The following is a 21,883-nucleotide window of genomic DNA, read 5'->3' as shown; positions in this document are numbered from 1 at the left end:
TTGCTGTTTTCAACTTAAAGTTGGCACTGACCGCCACACTGTAACAATACAGACACCGTGTGGTCCGTGGCTTCATCTCCTGTCTCATACCGACTCAGAGTCTGACAGCACATCACCACATTTCTACGTGTTCATGTTATTACTGCATGCCAAAATGAGCCAACAATTCATTTCAAATAGGCCTTTTTGGCATTTGTCTCTTATTTGCAAACCGTTTCACATGGAGAGATACATGAGAAGTTATTGAGTTGTTTCTGGAATGGGAGTGCATTTTGAATCATATGCATACATATGGGCGCTCAGCAGGAGGGCTTCCCCTTTGCTAATGCGTATGGACTGAGGCCTAACAGCGACCTCTACGTCCTCGGTCATGCCTTCTGCTCTAGAAACTGCAGAGAGAGAAACAACGACGTCGAAGATGTGTCAGTCTTCTCTTCTTCTTGTGTCTGTGCAGCCGTACTGTCATTCATATCATTTTTATGAAACCTCTTTATGTTCCCGATATTTTGCCACAGGTTTTGGTGGTTTCGGGGAAAAATCTGGGTGTTTATTTGCTTTAAAAAAAAGAAGAAAAAAAAGTGGGTTGTTAGGTTTTCTTCTTCTTTTTTTTTTTTTAGGAGAGCAGGGGAATGTTTCACAGGTTCCAAATAGCAACGGTTGTTACCATTTAAATCCTTGTGTGTGTGTGTACGGGAGTGTAAAATGGTCTCGAGAGAGGCCTTTAAGAAGATTCTCCCCCCTAAACGTATGACGGTGCACGTGCAAGCATGCATGTAGACAATAAACAATGCACTGCATACATACAGACATGCTCACACTTAAAGGCACACATTAGAATGGCAAGGTGCACTGCACACACACGCGCACACACACACACACACACACACACACACACACACACACACACACGCACATCATGTGGATCCATCCTATCAGATCCCAGACTTGGAGTAGACTTTCCTGTCATCACTCTACTGTGGCTAATATTACTATCAATAATAATGACAACTTTAATTATACAGCACATATCTGAACAAGGTTACAAAGTGCTTAACAAAATGCACGAGAATAAAACAAACAACAAAATAACGAGTAACCCTTCACAATAAAGTTAAAATGATTATAACTTTGAAATAGTGCGCAGAAGGGCAAAAAGGAATGAGCATCAAAAAAGCTTTCCCTTTAAAATATAATTTAAAGCAATGATGTGGATATAGTCACAATACAGCTATCCTCAGACAATGGTTGGTATGATATCCTACACAAAGTTACCAACACGTGTCGATGTCCTCTCATTACATGCAGAGTCTTTTCTAAATGAACCTCAGGAAACAAGTTAGTCAGGTTTAGGAAAAGATTGTCGTTTGGGGTTAAAGTAACAACAGACGTTATGTGGAAATAAATCGACATTGACTTCTTGATTCACACGAGGAATGAACAGCGGCCTCCTGGATCAAAGATCCTGGTTTGTTGGACCCATCCACTGCCCCGTCTGGGCTTTTGCAGCCTTAATACTTGCTCGTTGATGTTTATGTGCATAACATACAAAGTAATTTCATGGGATATCTATGAACTACGATGCATTAAAGGATTGCTGGACTAGACCAGCCTGAAAAAGAAGAAATATGCCAATAAAGAACCATCATAATAATAATCATAATGAAACACTCCAATACCATTTATATATATACTGTATACACAATACATTTGACTGGAACCAGACAAAGCAGCACCTTGGATCTTTCCTAGTATACTTTGAATTTTATGTAAATTCATAAAAATCCATACTAATATTGATAATTGGATATTATTTTTACAGTGAATTTATATCACAGTTAATAAATATATCTATATGTTTCTGTTCACTGCTCAGTATGACAGAAAACAAGCAGCACTTCTTGTTTTAATAGTTGACAGAAGGACACAAACACACAGAGAGCAAAGTAAACAGTCTGCTGTGATTATGATTATGATTTCCTGAGAGAAATTCCAACCATAACAATACTTATTATCGCAAGCGCTCCTCTGATTAGAGAGACTGTCATGTAAAAACAGAAAGAAAATCACAGATTTTTCAGTCCATCAAAGGGCACGGAGTCTAACCAAGGACCATGTTGGGGCTGAGACGGCCGGGGCCCAGCCAAAACATCTTTGTGCTCATGAGTCAACAGCCTGAAATGATGGGTACCCCCCTGGCGATGACAGGGTCAAGCCTCGGAGAGACAGCCTCACAATGACTTTATGGTTCCAGTTAAAACGTCACGCGATGCTGCATGTAAAAAGACGACAGAAATGTCCTCCGCGGGATGCCAAGGGGTCTCGTCAGTGAGATTCAATACGTTTCTAAAAACAGCCGATCCGAACAGCCGACGCCACACGAAAGATGAAGCCACATTAGTTCATATATTTGTCTCCAGATGTTGCTTACTTGACTGATAGGAGTTTACATTGAGTCGGGGCCGAGCACAGCTCTTCTTATCTGTACTTCAACCCGCTAACAGAAATCTGATTCAGCCCTGGATGTTTGAGACGAGGAAACTGAGGAATTCCCTTCATAAAAACATTGAGCTGATTTAGGAAGATGAAACTGTGTGTCTGTACATCCAGTCTGTGGTGTGTGTGTGTGTGTGTGTGTGCTGGAGGGGAGTCTGTCTGCTCTGTTTACTGCGGTACCACAGATTGTTTGGGTGGGAGAGGTGTATTCCTTCTCAAGAGAAACAAATGGTGACTTCAGAGAAAACCACAAACAAAGGGGACTTAAAGAAGGTCTGTTATGGGGGACAAGGACTGTCTCGCCTCTGGGCAGATTTAGCTGTAGTAGAAATGATCTAAAGGTTTCCAGTGGAGTTTCTGACCTCTAGTAGCGCTGTGGAGTTGTTTTTCGACAAGTGGATTCCCGTTTTAACTATTCCGTGTAAAGTTTCGCCAACTGGCATGTTTACCGTTTCAAGCTTTCGGTTTCCCTTTAAGACTTTTGTCAGGAGCTGGTAGAGGCGTCAGGAAACAAGAGCTACTAATTTAAATACAGAGAGTCCTCCCGAACACAACGGCCACATAGGTCGTCTGTGCGATCTGTTTATTACGAAACATATTTAAGTTTGTCGTAGATTGGAGGCCTCTAGTGGCCATAGTAATTAAGACCGGAGCAAAGGAGGAAATCAGGTGAAATAGTATAAAGAAGAGGTCGGACTGGATGGATGAGTCAAACAAACAGGACTCCGACTCAGGAGGAATAAATAAGTAAATAAGTTAACCTACCTACATAAGTAAGTTAGGTAATATAACTTACTAAAGTTACGTCACATAGGTTACATGCTTAACTTACACACATACGTGACCTAAGTTACGTAACAATACGCTTATTTTAACACAAACCATGATCCTTTTCTGAACCTAACTAAGTTTATTTCTAATAAATAAATAATTTATTTCTTTGAAATAGAAGGAAATATCAGGTGTACCAGCTGATTGGTCAACTGGTGATGTCACAGGTTTGTGATATCACCAACAAAGAAGGTCATTCTGTCTGATGATAATAATTATGATATTCAGCACGTAACTTGTCTAATTCTTGTGCTGAATCAGGTTTGTATACTACTCTCTTCATATTAGGTTTTCTAGAAATTCCAAAATGGCATTATTTTGGTTTGCCGTGCGGCCGCTCGCTCGGTAACGATAGACAGCATCCAGCTGTCAGTCCTCAGAGTCTCCCCTCACACCGAACCACGTCACTCGGCCAAACTAAACACGTTTATGTGTCCTTACCTTGAATGCACTTCTCTCCTCTGCTTTTCCAGGTCTGAGGTGCCCTTGATTAACATGGATCAGCCCTCCCTTTCTCAGTAAAAAAAAACACTTCAGCTGCAACTCCCTCAATTACATCAACTCTTTCCAGCATGGAGCCCATTAAAAACAAGCTTTGGTTGAGGGCGGGGGAGGCCACAGACGGAGAGGGAAACAGAGAGTTAATCAGTTTCACCTGTCAAAGTGAGAGCATGAACCACAGACCGGACACATGGCTCTGTTTATGACACATTAAGCTACAATTTTACATTACGGGTACTTATCCGTAGTTTGGGGGGGGGGGGGGGGGGGTTGTATGTTACTAAATGGCCCTGGTGATGTCACAGAGGTTTAGTAACTGTACTTCATACACACACACGATGACCGACAATCAAAGACAGTGCTTTGGAAGCTGGGAGCAGAACATCTGGCCACCTTTGAGAGTCAAAACAAGTCCCGATCCCATGGAGGTGGGTCTGTGTGAGCCACTGGAGGGTGAGTTTGGAAATGTAAGTTTTTATTGAATAATGTGAGAAAGAAATGCTTTGGCTTAATACTGCAGAACTATGTTTTTTTGGTGGGGGTTGTTTAGCGTGTGGTTTTTAATTAACTTAACTAACCTCCTGTCACCGAGAGCCCCCTTAGGAGGGGGCTAGGGGGGGGGGGGGCGACAGAGTGTACACATGTAGTACAAATCACTTCTGAGAACGAATGAAATGATATTTTAAAATATTTCAAAAACCTACATGACGAAGAGATTCTGATCAAATGGACCATGTAACCTATTTGAATCACTCAAAAACATATATATACACAAAGTACTGCAAGTACTACAAAACCACGTAGTTAGGTTTACTAAAAGTGCGTGGTTGACGTTAACTTTACCGACTAACGTCCACATGGCTACCGTCAGATTAGAGTCAAAAGTCGTTAGTCATGTGACTCACCCAAATTGCTTGTGTCTGAGAGAAAAGCTACTAACAGCTTAATGGAACAAAGTTAAACCAAACGCTGAATAAGACATTTTTTGGCAACCAACTTGTTACAAGTAACTTTCTTGAACTGAAAACACACTGTGTTAAGATAAGACAAAAACACAGACAACTCCCAGACTGGACAACGATGTGGTAGCGACCTGTCAATCACTGTGTAGCCCCGCCCTAAAGCATACCTTGCATTATGGTCTATTTGACTCTAAATGGACCATAATTTACTAAATGAACATCATGCTGTATTGAAGAAGACTTGAAACTAGAGATTGAGACCATAAACTCATGTTTACAATGTTTACTGAGGTAATAAATCAAGAGAGAAGTAGAGTCATTTTCTCATAGACTTCTATACAACCAGAGGAGTCGCCCCCTGGTGGACATTAGAGAGAATGCAGCTTTAACACATGAAGCATTGGTTTCACTATTCTGTGTCTGTGTTGTTTGCAGTGAAGGAATATATATCCATTGAAACACTGTCTCATTAATGTGTTTTCAGTAGTTATTGGACAACGATGGAGGTCAATGGCACAGAGGAATAAGACACATCAGACTTTGCTACACACATTTATTCATTCTGGTCTTTTCATAGGATCATTGGGAGAAATTTGAGGTTCAGTATCTTGCCCAAGGACACATCAACATGCGGACTGGAAAAGCGAGGGATCGAGTAGCCGATCTTCCAATGAGTGGATGACCCACTATACCTTCTGAGCCACAGCCAACACAGGAAGTCTTTACAAGTATTTGGTATTGTAAATCAGGTCTATGGCTCGCTGTTTAAAACGACCAGTCAGGGATATAGCTATCTTCAAATCTGCCGTATGTTTAATTCTTATGGCCTGCAAACAGCTAAACCAGAGTCTGAGCTTTCCCACATGTAGTATTGCTGGTGGCTATTTCATTTCTGAAAGCTCCATGTGCTCAAATTGCTCTGTAAAGTGGTGTTCACACTGAACCCAGCCAGACTCTTTTGTGTAGTTGCCACTTTTCTGCAATCTTGCGGGCCGGGCTGTTATTGTTCAAAGTTCAGTTGGACAGATTGCACTCTCATGGTGGGAGGGCAACTCATAAATGGAGTAGACACACATGCACACACTGCAGAGACGGATTACGGCCCACACGTTGTTAGAATGGTAAAAGTGTGACTCGGGGGCAGAGCTACTGTTCTGAGTCAGGACCAGTCATGTCGTTGGGCCCTTCTGATAAATTGACCATAAAATGAATGATCATTTACTGGAAGAATACATCATATTAAGAGTTTACATATCAGGACCCTTCTGAAATACAAACACAACTCCAAGCGTTGGGTCATTTCCCTTTCTTATCTACTGCAGTATCAATGCAAAATGCTGCTTATAATGTGTCAATCAATCAATTTACCATCATCTAAAATTGAGAAATCTTTAGTTCTTTGCCCTTCCTTTAAAATCTGTTTATTTTAAGACAGACAAATCTAGAATAAATGTGGGTCAAATGATAACTGGGCCTGGGTCAGTTTATGTTAATAATACACACAGCATATTATAAATCATTTCATATATACAGTTATGGTGACATAATCTCTCTCCACCTCCCTACACTCGTATCTTTCGTATAATTTGCACAAAAAAAAAGATGAATTTGACTTTCTTTCCATTTTTCCATATATATATATCACGATAACATTGTTATCGTTAATTCCTTTGGCCGAGATCATGGCGTAGTGGAAATGTGATAAGGTGACAGCCCTACCTGGGTCCCAGCTCATCCTCACACCTCCAGGTGAATTCCCCGAAGCTCTCGTAGCGCTGGTTGTAGTGGTAGAGCACGCGGTGGAGCGTGGGAGCCCCCAGGTCCATCAGAGTGTTGTAGGCCGTCTGCTGCTCCTTCCCACTGGTGTAACCATTGAACAGGTTGTAGATCTTGTCAGCTATTTCTGAAGGCGCAAACAAGGTCATGGGGTCAACACTAGACAACTTCACATAGTATCAAGGCGGCCACTAATAGCGGTTGGTTCGTGCTACTAAAGGGCTGCAACTCAAATAAATGATTGATTCATCTGACAATCATATGGTCCATAAAATGTTCATTAAAAAAAAGCAGAAAAACGCTGATCCAAATTACATGAAGACCAAGGTGACGTCTTCAGAAGTCTTCTTGTGATTGACGCACAGTCCAAAACCCAGCGACACTCAGGTTAGCATCACATAAAAACAGGGCGTTGGATTTAAAAGCATTGGAATTATCGATTGCTGTCGGGATATAAAAACTATTTAGATACAACAAAAATATTTAAAAACCAAATGACCTGCAACTGGTTATCGAAACACTTGCTGAGCATTTTTCTGTCGATTAGCCAATCAATCATCGACCAGACGGTTAGAATGTAATGACCTTTGAGGAGAACTTTTACCACCAATACATTTCTTCAGCACAATCAATGGGCCACATGTAGGTCGTGTCCTTTAGTGGAAATGTGAAGCTCTCTCCTTCATCTCTTTATACTGCAGCCCCACTTTGCATTTTAGATGAATAAAACAGATATTTATAACAATAAAATAGAAATGAATCATTCTTAACAGATCCATCTAAAACCAAAGTGGGTTTTCTTCACATGGGATATGATGTTGATTTATTTCATGAGGTAAGGAACTCATCCACCTGTCCTGGTTGACAAACAATAGAAATCTGTTCAAAAACAGAGCCACAGAGGGGACATATTGTATTTCACACCATTCATGTGTTTCCATTCAGTAGAATCAACAGCATAAGCCAGTCGTATCACACTTCACTGGTTGGAGCACTTTTTTTCTGCAACGGCAGGATCCGCAATCACATCTTTGCTATAAATCTCGCTCTGGTTCATACAAGATTTTGACTTTCAAACTTCTTTAATTTTTTCAACTATATGGAATAACAATTACATTTTTCTTAGTCAATATCCTCATGGACTTGTGGTTTACAGTCTCCATAAACAGTCCTATTCCAGAGGGGGAAACTCTCCCTGTGACTTTATGACTCGCTCTATCAACTGATCTTCAACATCTGTTTTGTGAGGTCTTGAAAGATAACTGCAGACAGAAAGAACAAACGTCTGTCCTTTGAGTTAGCTACTCTTATATTTTGTTTCTAGAAAATTGAGAAACATCATCTCCCCAATTTCATCTCTGACTGACTATAGTCCATAAATCCAATAGTCAAATTCACACGAATGCGGCAAAATGCAGACGTTAAACCTCCACTGTTGGAACAGTAAAAGTCATCCCTGAGCCCCCTGCGATCACCTGGAAGATGATTCACCTCTCTTGACTTTAGCACACGTCTCTCTCCTCACCTTGTGCTTTGACGTCATCCACAGTTGGACACGGCGTTTTGATGGTGACCTCACTTGGACTGGAACGGCGCCCGGTGTTGTCTACCGCCCACAGCCGGAACCTAGACACGTGTGAACACACATGAAAACGGATGTTTGTGATACATGTTAAATCTAATCTAAGTGATTCATGTTAAATCTACGGTCGTACAGATCCCCCCAGCTATTAGACTTTGATGAATCTGCTGTACCGGCATCATATCGTCATTTCATGCAGTTGTTAATTATTTTTCAAACTGAAAGCATGCATTACCAATGCAGGACTTGCACTAGTGCCAGACTGGCAACAAGCACTTCCTTCACAGGGCTGATAACTTGTCACTTCACTGAATGAATATCTCCACCTAGTGAGAAAACCGCAAACTGCATCCACCTGCAGCACCAAAGATTTGCAAACGGTGGCTAAAGATGTATTACATTTTCATCATCGGCATGGAGATATACGGAGACATCTTTCTCAGATTGCAGTTAGAAGTACGCGTACACGTTAGAGATTGTCACACTCCACTGAAAAGAGATACTTGCTATCTCCAGAGCAACACACTTTAAACCTCTCCAAATGGTCTTAACTGTTGCAGAGTATGTTCTCTGTGTTCTGCTTGCATAACAGCATGTGCACGCCGCACTTCTCCCCAACACAATACATTCCCCCTCTTACAAAGCACCAATCCAAAGCCTTGTAAGGGCTCTGCTCAGTCCGAACAGAAAATATAGTGAGTGAGCCGAGCCCCAAAGGGGGAGACAACGCCTCTGCTCGGAGTGATGAATGAGCAGCCAGACAGGATGGAGAGAGCGGGAGCCCCGCTGCTGCCGGGATTAAAAGGGCATGTGTCGCTGCTCGCTCAGCCCACATACATCCAAACGGATTTTTCCCCTTCTTGATCTTTTTCTCTCACTCGCTCCCCTCTTCTTTCCTTCCTCCACTCCTCCATTCTTTCTTTCCCTCTCCACCTTAATCTGCCTTGTTTCCTCTGTACAAAGTGTGCGCGGCTTCCCTCCTGGCAGCCCGTCTGTGAGATAAGTGTCAGCATGTGTACGAGAGATCTGGTGTGGTTACATACATAGACAGAACACATTTGGATGTAACATGGAGTAAAATCTAGTTTTTATTTGTTATTGTCCTATAATTTTATGGAATATCTTTGAGGGGACTACAACTTCATTTCAGATTCTCCTGATTTAAATTATACTTGCTAATATTAGACCAGAAACTCACCTTAGCTGTGACCCTTACATTAGTGCCTAGCTCTGAGATAACCCTGAATTACCTCGGTCGGTACGCGTCACATCACTTGGCCTGTATTTAACACACTGGCCTTGTTTGGCTTCAAGCAAATATACACACAAGCATATCCAATTACAGAGAATAAGTCAGGTTCTTTCAGGTTCTGCATTGGAGGATTAAACTAGACTTAATAGATTGGGTTGACACAAATGAGCCAAGATGGTACACTAAGCCCATAGACTGTACATAACAAGTGGACATAGCCATCATGATGTCACCCGTTGGGTTGTGGACTACCGTTTAAAACAATGTGGCTTTGTCGCCATCTTGTTTATATTTGGACGAGAGGGTGGAGCTGGGGAGGTATATGAATTGCTACGCCTTTATCCTGATTGACAGGTCGCAGTGGTAGCAACCCATCAATCACAAGGACTTTGAATTTCCCCAACACAATCACAGTAGCCCCGCCCTAAAGCATCCCCTGCTTTATCGTCTGTTTGACTCTAAATGGACCATCATTTACTAAATGAACATCATGCTGTATTGAAGAAGACTTGAAACTAGAGATTGAGACCATAAACTCATGTTTACAATGTTTACTGAGGTAATAAATCAAGAGAGAAGTCTCATCGACTACCATACATACAGTACTGGAGGCGGGCCTCTTTCTTTCCCGAGAGTTGCTCAGTGGCTCATGAAGCCCAAAAAGTTTGACTGCCAGGTATAAATTTACTTGGATCTTGGGCATCCATGGGACTATGAAGCGAGTGCACTAGCATTTCCTCCTTTAGCCCCGCCTCCCAGCCGCGAGGTCTGGGCTCGCTTAGATAGACAACAATCTCACACTATACTTAAGTGTTTGCACTGGAAAGTTGATTTACCTTGAAATAAGAAAAATTAAAAAAAATTAAAAAATTGTATATATATATCCACTTAGTTACAGACTAAGTTACAGATCTCTTTTCAAATGTAAGTCTATGAGAAAAATCTTTTCTGCCCCAGAGACTACATCTTGTGAGATGCTTAAAGGAGTAGAAGAGACGCTCATTTATCTCACCCGGAGGGACATTAGAAGATTTGGTCTCCGTTTGTCAAGACAGCTTGCTAAGTGAGGTTGCTAACGTTAGCCTAGCTTGGCGCAGAGTTTCGCTAAAAACCAAAAAAAAAACAGCAAACAAACGCTGGCGTCACAGAGAGAAAGATGTTTTCCAGAGATGATTTCCTGTTGGTTCTCAATGGTCTTTTCTGGAGCTGTCCCACCACATTAGAATAGTTACTCTAATCTTTTCCAGCTGTGAGTTCAGAAGCTGCTCCATTTTCTTTGTGCAATGCATTGTGGGACGATACTTTTCAGCAGCGTCACACTCAAAAAGTGTTTTTAGTCTGCATAGTGAAAATTTGAGTATACTTAATTCAGGCACAAACACAATACACACTCATAACTTGCTTGGAATGAGTCCATTGTACAGAATTGAAACACTAGTCAAATTTGTGCAAATAAAGTGAGGCAAATATTAGCTTTTTCTTCAACCTAAACACATCTGACATGTACAGAAGCTTCTTTGAATACAAGAGGGACTTACATGTATGTGGTGTCAGGCTCCAGGCAGCGGATGATCATGCTGATGGACGAGGAGAGGAGGTTGGGGATGTCCCCTAACATCACGCATGGAGACCTGGCCCCAGACAGGATGTCGTCCACAAAGCTCAAAAGGGTCTCTGCGGCAGAGATAGAAAGACACATCCTTGTTAAGAAGTCATGACTCACCCGAGGATTTCACCCCAAAGCGATGCATGTACAGCCTGAGATGAGACCGCTTGAAATGTAATGAATAGTAGTTTAGGGTTGTAAAAAGGTTTTTTGTCCTCAAAAACTATTTCTAATCTGCTATTTTCTTGATTTTCTTTTTTCAATTTTCCATAAAGAGTAACTTCACTTTGTTTACTGTTATACAAATCAAGTTATTTAAACTTGACAACTTATCAAACACCTACTTCCAAAACCAGAAGGTTGAGCAAACGTCAACATGGATTTAGTGAATAACATTTCTTTTGAGGTACTTCGAGGTAAGATAAGGGCAGCTCTGCTGAATAATATACAGGCTGACCGCTGTGTGAACAGACATCTTACCAAAATGTAAAACAGATACTTTACTCGACCACAAAAAAAACTTTTGAGTACAGTATGTACTTGTGGGGCCTGTCCATCAAAGTACAAAGATTAGCTGCTGTTTTACAGATTTCTAGCTAACTAGTGCTGATTTTTATCCCAGTGAAATGGAAGCCGGAGCGTCTTTATCTTCTGTATGTGATTCACTAGTGAAACGAAATAATTGAGCGGTCCACAATTACAAGATTGATTTAATGAAATCCTTCGCATTTAATTGGACTGCGAAAACGTGGGCGGGATTAGAATACAGAGCGAAACAGCTAGAGAGGACTGTGGCCCAACACATACTTTCCTGCAGGTTGATTAATGGATGGATGAAGTGATGTTATTGGTTGAAGTTGGTATAAGCACACATCATATTTGGTTTCACAGGAAGAAAAGATGATTGTATTTTGATGTTAAGAAATCTATATTCCACATGTTTTTTTGCAAACATCAAAGGTACAATATGACCGGGATGTTTTTCCAAGAGAGAAATATAAATAAATAAATAAACTTAATTTACTTTAGGGGCAAAAAAAGAACAATGTGTTCGGTGTCACGATTTTCAGTTTACATGTGCAACAGGATTAAAAAAAGGTAATTTGGGAAAACATTTTTTTCAAACATCCAGCATGATCTAAAAGGCAAAAAGCATGTAAAAGAAGTGAAATTGAATAGAATAATACAATATTTAGTGCATAAAGGCAGGTACATGGGGCACACAATGACAGCCAGTCATGTTACGATCTCATTTAATCTATGGCATTAACTGAGCGAGTGAGATTTTTGTTCCTCGAGATCCAGTGCCTCCTTCCCGCCAATAGATGCACTGGAGAGACGCAACCCAGTGGCCAGAAAAAAAAGTTGCCATTGTCTGTAAAATGACGACGTTTAAGAGCCAAAAATACGTTTAATAAATACCTCTCATATCAGTCTCGTATCACACTTGCAGAAACACACAATGCCATGGGGTTAAGCGATTGGCTGGGTTCATGCAGCAAAACTGCTTGGCTAAATTTGGAACAAAGATCCTTGGTTTGTCTTAAAATAATAACATAACAACGTAATAAGCGTAGGCGTAACAACGTAATAAGCGTAACAACGTAATAAGCATAACAACGTAATAAGCATAACAACGTAACGCGTAAATGAACCACAACCTCCCCTAGCAGACTTTCTTTCATGATGTTATGTAACAAATGTAAAATCAACATTTACTTTTGGTTTCACAGAGGACACGAACAGCGGTGTCCTTGGGGAAAGTCCTGCATTGGTTTTGACCCACCCATCCACCCCCGACCTCCTTATTATTACGTCACCTGGCTTCCTCCTTCACTTCCGTCATAATTACTGATTGAGACAAAAGGTTTTAAAGTCAAACCGAAAGCTTGAAACCATAAACATGCCGTGTCCTATTTTGGCGTAACGTTTTTTGTTCTTCATTCAGTTGTCCTTGTTGGTGCATGGCAGCATGTCTCTGCATGTTACAGCCTCTTGTGCATTAGTGGAAAAGTGCGACACCATTGGTGAGGCCGCGTATCATTTGCCCCCTGCCCTTTGCTTATTTCTCGAATGTTATACTCATCATATTTTCAATAACGGTCGCGCAATGTACCACATAATGCGCTTTGACCGATGCAAAAACGTTGACATTCAACATAGCTGTGGTTTGCAGTACAACATTACATCATCCAACATTTTTTTCCTGGCGACCGGGCTGAGAGTCGCACCGTCTTAAGAAACGACTCAGGGAACAGTGAGATCCCTTTCCATAGCTGATATCCAGCTAACCGTGAACATGCCCGACTATGAATATGAAAACGAACATACCAGGCACATTATTAAACTTCGTCAGCTACAACACACCACAGACTAAGAGGGTGTCTGTTTACACGGCACTGCAGGGTTTCACAAGTGTTGATCGACGCCATCCAGACAGAGATTTCAAGCTCTCTTAACCAGGAGGGTCTGAACACACCACTGGTGGAGAATAAACAGCACATTCACTCAAGTGCCCTGCTGGGCTGTTTTTATACCGTATACGGTGAAATACTGGATTTTTTAACAGTTAACGTTTACTTTGCAGATACAAATTTTAACATTCAAAACATGTGATCATCTTAATAAATGATGCATTATTTGAGCTACGACATCCAACTGCTGCTCACGTGCATCAGAAATTATAATCCAGCAACCTTGTTACCTGCTAATACTTCTGCGCTGTTAAATGTTGACTGCAGGATATTTAGGTTTATCTTGTGGTATTAGACTTCAGTAAAAGGGATGGAGGGTACAGTTTACCCACCTGCCAACACACCACTACACGCTGAATGAGGGATAACACTTGTATACGCCTGAGACTCTCAGAGAGAGAGAGAGAGAGAGAGAGAGAGAGAGAGAGAGAGAGAGAGAGGCAACCCTTCGACCTCCTCCTTCATCACCTCCTCTTCAGGGCTTCTTTTACCCGCTGCACTATAGGCTCGTGGTGACACATGCAGCTAGCTGTGTTTTACCAGCTGGCACTGTGGACGTCAAAAAAGGGCATTTGGCCACTGATATGTGTGTTTCACTGTGAGGGAAAAAAAACTCTGCTTGGAAAATCCAAGTCTATGCGTATGTGTATGCGTGTGTGTGTGTGTGTGTGTGTGTGTGTGTGTGTGTGTGTGTGTGTGTGAAGTGATGGATGCTCTGAGGTGGTCATCTGCGACCCCTCTGCTACACAAGCAGATCCTGTCTGTTTACACAAAATGTGTGTGAATTGACGGACTCCCCGAGGCGGTCACCTGTGCCTTGCCTCGACAACAGCCTCCCCTGTGCCTTTTTTTCTTTTTTTTAAAAATATGTCTTTGTGTGAGTGATGAAAGCTCAGAGGTGGTCACCTGCGTCTACCCCGTCGTAACTCCGGCCTCTGTGTCACCGGCTGGTAAACAGCAGCCGGAGGGCCACGGAGTCATGGGGGGAGCGAGCTCCGGGATGAAAGAAAGGTGTGCAGCAGCTGTCAAAGAGAGGGACAGGTGTTTACCCGGCGCAGAGACTGACACGAGAGTGAAAGACATAAACAGCGCTTAGGGATGTAAATGAAAAGTGACATTGTGAGGCTTCGTGATAACTTAGCATATTAATTGCGATTCCGGTTACGGAATGTCTGTCCGGGGTGTTAGGAGGCGTATAAAAAGGCGACAGTGTCTGAAACCTCTGCCGGAGAACGCAGCTCTGAAAATGTGTGGAGTAATTCTCTCAATATCCGAGCGAGCTGAGCTCTGAATGGGGAAACTCGAAACTGAGACTTGCATCAATCTTCGTGTACAGTTACAGTAGGAGGTGACTGTGGCTCAGTGGTAGAGCAGGGTTGTCCTTCAATCAGGGAATAGGCGATTCAATCCCTGGAACTAGTCCACGTCGATGTGCCTATGTTGTATGAATGATAGTTAGTCCTGATGGGCCATCAGTGTATGAATGGGTGAATGATGACATGTAATGTGAAAGCTTTTTGAGTGGTCAGAAGACTAAAAAAGAGATATACAAGTACAGACCATTTACCATTTAGGGGCCAGTCTCAGAAACATAAGCCATTCAGTTTGGATTTGTGAATGTAGCAACTACTGTATTTTGCACTAGTCGTGTTTACAATAACTGCCTGATGCTGCAGGCCTTCATGGGGCTAACTAAAACACATAAGAACAGTCTCGGTGTAACTTCCAATTGATGTCCTCTCTTTTTTTAACCATTCATGGAACAAATTCAGTTTCTTTTGTGGCTGGAAAAATAGGAGAAAACAGCAAGGAGCTTTTTTTCTTATTATTTCCCTTTCAGCTGCAGTAGAGGGCAAGATCAACACAGGACAGAAAGGGGTTAAACAATTTCCTGTACCTATTTCCTGGCTGCCCATTTCTTTGAAGTCACCTCATGACCACTGGAGCAGAACACGTAGTGCTTTTTGTACAGGGCTTTAACCAGAGAGCCGGCTGTACTGTACTGGCTCCACTAGTTGCATGTTGATGTGTCCTTGGGCAAGACACTTATCCCCAACCTGCTCCTGTTCCTGCAGTGTGTGAATGTTAGTTAGTCCTGATGGGCAGATGGCATGGTAGCCATAGTCCCTTCCATCAGTGTTTGAATGGGTGAATGATGACATGTAGTGTGAAAGCTTTGCATGGTTGGAAAGACTAGAAAAGCCATTTACCATATATTGAACTCAATATTCTCCCAATTTAGATGACAAAGCTGGTTGTCTGTCATTAGACTGTAGATATAAAATGGATGACACGTCTCTACTTCCTCCCACTGTGTAAAAGTAAAGCCAAAATATCCGGGTACAGAAGCTGCCATCTTGAGATTTTGAGGTAATTTGGAGCCAGCACGGCCAGATCCTGTTAGCATGGGGTCCACCTCGCTGCTACTTAGGAACCACTGTGGCTGTTTGGCTGCAAAGTCAGAACAACTTACTATAATATTTCTATAAATACATTTATGATCAAACTGATGCATGTTCTATTACACAGACTTGTGATGGTTATGGAAAGTTAAAGTTACATCTCCTCTCTTGTAAAATGACCCTTTGCTAATCCCCTGCTGCTACTCCATCAAGCTAACAGAGATAAGTTACCATGGAGCCCACACGGTCACTAACGGTATTCCCTGCATAAATATCATCAACATTTTGGGAAAGAGAGAAGCAGACAGAAGGATCTACAATATGCGTTTGAAGGATATATCCAGGATGTCAAACTGATTCCGGTTAAGAAGCTAAAGATAGAAGCTAAACTCTTCAGATCACAGTGTAAAAGTGAACCACCACATCACCTGGTGATGGAAACAGAAGATAACGTTCCTGTAAAGACTGGTAGGTCTCTTTTCACTGGTACAATAAGTTAAAAAGCAAAAGCAGTATGTGTAGACATTCAGTATACCTTCAGTAGCTAGCGTAGCATAGAAGTGCTAACGCTAGGTAATGATGTGAGCCTCAGAGTGCAAAACTGTGGCAATGCAAGCCATTGACGGACTTTCATTGTTCCCTCAGTAGCAAAGTTAGACAAGGATGGCTTTGCATTCGGTGGCTCACGTTAGCGCAGTCTTAGAAAGGGAGGAGTAAAGATCTCTTCAGTTGGTTGCAATCTGCAACCACACCTCTAGAGGCCACCAACTCGTACACACTGTCCCATTAAGGCAACTTAACTAAAGACCTTTATACACCAGGGGTGTGACAATTAAACAAAATAAAGATGCGGAATAGTCGGCTGCTGATATTTCCGATCAAAATTATTCACACCGGCAGGGATGCGAATTTGCGAGAGTCGCAAAACTTAAAAAAAAAAAGGTTTATTGCAGCGCCTGAGGTCATCGTACTGTATATAACCTAAGCCAGTTTAAATGTCTAGGGCTTTTCTTTTGAAAGGTAAGAAAGGAAGGGAGAGATCTTGAATGCACCGCTTTTGCCAAAGTTGAAAGCAGGAATAAAGTTTGCCATCTTGGTTCAAACCATGGAGCTTCCGTCTTGTTGTACAATAAGAGTACATGTTTAATGTGTCCAAAAATCGACCTCGCTCTGAAAAAAAATTACGTTGCTTTTTGAGAATGCCATATTCGTGTTTGAAAAAAATATACTGATGTGCAAATTAATAGCATAAAAATTAAATAAATAGCCCCTGTGTGTTTAAGGTTAAGGAATGATCTTGATTATGTTAAAAAGAAAAACCAACATGGACTGTTGGCGGGAGATGAGAGATCCACATCCGCCTCTTCTCAAAGAGGTTTTTTGTCAATATGTCTTTACTTCTGAGGGACAACAGTCATTATTCATGACATTGCTACAGGAGGTTGCTGGTCATGAAAACATAAAGTAAAGTCAAGCAATCTTATGAACAATGCCACTGTGTCTTTGAACGACATTAATCTGAAGTTTACAAGACTTCAGAGGTAAACAGTCAAATAAAAAACCCAACCCGATTCATTTTAAACATCTATCAACGTTTACAGACTAGCCTTCTAATTCAACTTTGAACCTTCAATACTCGCCTTAGCCTGACCGCTCATAGCTGTTGCTCTTTCGGACTTCATTGTTGCATTGTCGGTGTGCTACCAGGTCTCAGAGATTTGCTGTGTACAAAGTGAACCAAAATGATGGCCAGAGCAACAAACACAAGACCTTAAGTTGCGATACACAGGAATTCTCCTCCTGTCCAGAAGAAATCAGTTATATTGCTCTCTTGAACCTTATTCCACATTTGGCCTCACCTCAATCGCGGATGTCAAGAAACAAATTTTGCCTTTGGCAGTGTCAAATGGACTGTGATTAAAAAGTTGTTTGCCAAGTACACATGGGTGATCCATTTTCACATACTCACATCCCCGTCTGCTCTCACTCCTCAACCCACTTTCTCACATGTCGTAAAGGAGGGAGACTGGCTCAAAACCGACTGTTCATGAATCCTTTAACAAGTCATAAGCTCATTAAAACACAGCGTTGGTGCAGATATGGGTATCTGAAAATACCTTTGAGCCTTTGGATCACTTTAGACTGAGGCGCATAACAATATCACTCTGTTGGTTTAAGAGCTGCCATCCACTCTTTATCAATCCCATCTTTCCCCTGTTAACCACCTGAAGCAGCAGAACCTGCGGTACCACGCCCAGTGAAAACAGTTTGAGGAACCCTGCTGGTTACTGTCATGACGAGAGGAATGCTTTATGTGGGTGGCCCTGCTGGCCAGGAGAACAGAAAGCACACGTAACTCGACTCTAACAAATATCTCAGTCAAAAGAGACGCTGTGTGCTGCCATGGCATTTGTAGACATGACTCAACGTCTTTTAAAAGAATTACATAGAAACAAAATGTTTCTCTACTGCGTTGATTGCTGACAGTTTTAAAAAAATGAAATTGATTCTGGAGGCGAATCAGAGCAAAACTTCGCCCTTGACGGCTGCTGACCTGGCGAGCTTGTGAGAGGTACTGAGAACGGGATGAATCCTGAGAAAATAGCATGTGAAGAATTCTGACCTTGTGCAGATTATTTAATTTATAGGCTTAATTCCTGAGCCATTTTGTCATAATGAATCACTGCCCAGGTTGCAAAAGTGTCTCCTGTAGTTATAAGGATAGATGAAAAAGCCTCCCAAAGAATGCAACAGCTTTACTAGAGCAAGGAGATCTTTGATTTACTGTGAGCAAAGGCAAAAAGAAAGAAAAGCCATTTCTCATCGTAGCATGGACACAAACACAATTGTTATCTATCTAAACCCTTATAGTCTCAATGTTAAGTGAGATCAAATATGACATAACAGAGAAATATGTCTTTTATATCGTGAACAGATTACAGATTGTGGCAAAACAGCAGCTGAATGAAACGTTGACTCAAGAAGTGGCAGTTGGAAAGACAAAATGAGCCCATTTGGAGGAGCTCAGATTTTTCAAAACATTCATAGACTTGTTTAAGGTTCGGCTGGGATGTGTTGTAAAACTGTCTTTAAAGTGAGATCAGTAAATCAGCTTGAGACAGGAAATTCTAGCCTGATAGTTCCTGGGTGGGCATCAAAAGATTTCAGGCAGTCACTCTGTGAGATACTGTGAATGTGAAACTAAAAGTCTGATTTAAAAAATAAAATGTTGCCTATTTAAGATGTACGTCTACAGGCACAGATCTGCTTCGTTTTGCACAGGTTTTCATTCCACACACCTGTTGGAAATAAGACAGGCCACAGTCCAACTATAGGGCTTTCATGTCTCATTGTTTCATTGGCTCCAGTTGGCGGCAGATAATATATGATAATTATATTATCTTAAATAATAGTAAATAACAATAGTAATAGTTATTGACCGCACATTAAACCCATCCTGCAAACTACTGTCTACCGTGAAGTGCAAATGTCATCATGTCCAGCACACTACCTTACAACCCACAGTGGTAACCTGCTGGTATTTTCAAAGGTCATCACTTCGCTACATTACTTAGTGGAGATGCAGGTCGCTGTAACATTCAACATTAAAGTCAAGATGCTGCTGTATCAAAGTGCTTTCTATTTGGACTGTGGAAGTTAACACTCCAGCAACTCCTGCTAAACTTGCAATACATTTGCTGAACTCATTTTTCATCGTCATATCCTTTTCACTTGTTAAAGTTCAGCATCCGGTTTGTAAAATGCAATCAACCAACGGTCTATTCCCTGCAATACACAAACTAAAATGCTCCTCCCAAGTGTCCAGTTCTTTATTTAGATCTCATGCAGGTGCATATTCAACAAACCCTTTATAGGTTCCCGGATTCAAAATGGATCAGCTGGAAACATGAAAAAGTCAACTTGACATCTTCTACCAATCTTCTACCAATTCGTGAGTTTTATCATTAGCGTGCGCTAACAAGCTACAGCTCAATAAATTCTCTGCCGACATTTATCATCATTTACCAGCTCACAAACTCCACAGTCAGCAGCTGGAATTGAGAAGCATTTTGTTTGCTTGTGTGTAAAATAGTGGTTTCAAAAATAACATAATCATTTTGAGTGCGAAACTTTAAGCTCCCTATTTACTGTATGTATGTTTTTTGTTTTGTTTATGTTGGAGAATGGGTCACCTGCTTTATTCTGTAATTCTGTTACCATCGCACTGTGTCAAATGTTTCAGCCTCAGTCGAGTGTAAAACTTATCATAACAGTTTATGTTTTTGATGTTTTTATTAATTTAGCTGGTTCCGCTCAGGTTCTCAGGTTTAAACAAATGCATACACATCATTTCATGTGTGTATAAACCGGCAGATGGAAACATACTTACTGTGTGGTACAATGAGGTCAACAAACATGACCAATGGTAACGCCGAATGAATCATCTCTTTGAAGACAATGGATGTGTGTCCGGTTCAGTGAAAGTCCCATGAGCAATGGAACATCACGTTCTATGCAGAGCAATACGTCGACATACACCGTGGAGACCCGGTCTTTAGAGCGGGAGAGACACGATTCTGAGGACCTTGTCATTCAGCTGGAGTTGTTTACCCTCAGCATTCTTACAGTATGATTTGTTGGAAAAATTAAGGATTGCCAGGAGACTGATGTGAGTTATGGGATGTCTCACCTTTTGAAGTCCTGCCTGCTGTCGTCAGTTCAGTTGTGCAGGCCTGGACACTGAGTGCATGTGTGTGTGTATGTGTGTATCTCTGCTGTTTTTCTCCCCTTAATGGAAAGGACAGGTGCTTTAAAGATGATTATGTTTTAACTGTGGAATCTTAATGTCTATTAGACCTGTAGTCCTATAAGGAAATAAAATAAATAACACTTAAACAATAGTGTCAATTAACTCACTTTCATGTATTTCAGTGTTGTTTCATGATTTTGACTTGCTATCCAATGCTTCAATCCAAACACACACATGCTTATAATGGAAACATGTTGTTCCCCTGTTTCTTAAAAACTAAAACAACATTTTAGGATAAACTTTGTGAGATAAGAAGATTAATATCAATTTCACGCGTTAAAGACTGAGGGGGTGGCTACAGCCCATAGAAGTTAAAAAGTAAGTGTTGAATCTAACCCACTCAGAAAGATAATGTTAGGTCGAGTTACATATCTGAGCTATTTCTTTTTTACAAACAATTTATTGAGAAAATGTGATGAGGTGCCCTCTAGGATTCCATTCCAGAGGAGACAATATGGTGATGTCCCCTTTAGGATGCCCTGTGACCGGAGAGATATGATGGAGGAAGCCAGTAGTGGAGAAAATGTTTTACAGTGAAGGAAGTCGTCATCCACTGAAGCAGAAGTCAGCTTTAGAGAGGCACATATCATGAACCCCATGAACTGAGAGGAGGGGGAAAAAAGAGTGTGAGCGATCTAATGGGGGGGTTACAGTGCCACACACACACACACACACACACACACACACACACACACACACACACACACACACACACACACACACACGTCGCCTGTAAAGGTAAACACTTCAGCCTAAACGTTCTCCTCTCTCCATCCTATAACAGGTTTCACTATGGGCTGCCTGGGAATTCACCCACTACTGTTAAAGCAGACAGCTTCCTTGTAACTAGCTGTAATTGGCAGCCACACCCACACACACCCACTCTCACACACACACACACACACACACACACACACACACACACACACACACACACACACACACACACACACACACACACACACACACACACACGCCTACACACATATGGCAGTAAAAGCCTGAACAAATAACATCTGGACTTGGTTGTCTACCTTTCCATTAAATAACAGGCAAAGAGCGACACAACAACAACATCACGGACAAACCCTTCAGTGTAGTTTCTTGGCACGTCAGCGCTGGTCACAACCACTACCAGACCCCGATGATTGGCCACACAGAGAGGATTGTTTTGAACTTTTGAAGACCCACATC

The 21,883-nt window shown here is 41.6% G+C and overlaps 1 protein-coding gene across 1 annotated transcript in view; it reads right to left on the bottom strand.

Moving 5' to 3' along the window:
- The window catches only part of astn1 (astrotactin 1), a gene marked incomplete at both ends in the record, with an annotated part of 365,883 nt that overhangs the window by 3,163 nt on the left and 340,837 nt on the right, over positions 1 to 21,883 (bottom strand). Inside the window, 3 exons of the mRNA XM_079173654.1 lie at positions 6,507 to 6,690; positions 8,089 to 8,189; positions 10,936 to 11,071. Of these exons, the coding sequence (XP_079029780.1) occupies positions 6,507 to 6,690; positions 8,089 to 8,189; positions 10,936 to 11,071 (421 nt within the window). The remainder of the gene's footprint in view (positions 1 to 6,506; positions 6,691 to 8,088; positions 8,190 to 10,935; positions 11,072 to 21,883) is intronic.

This window comes from Pholis gunnellus (genome assembly GCF_910591455.1).
Source record: "Pholis gunnellus genome assembly, chromosome: 14".
Classification (NCBI taxonomy): domain Eukaryota; kingdom Metazoa; phylum Chordata; class Actinopteri; order Perciformes; family Pholidae; genus Pholis; species Pholis gunnellus.
The sequence above is the reverse complement of the archived record's forward strand: the minus strand, read 5'-3'. Positions and strand labels throughout refer to the sequence as shown.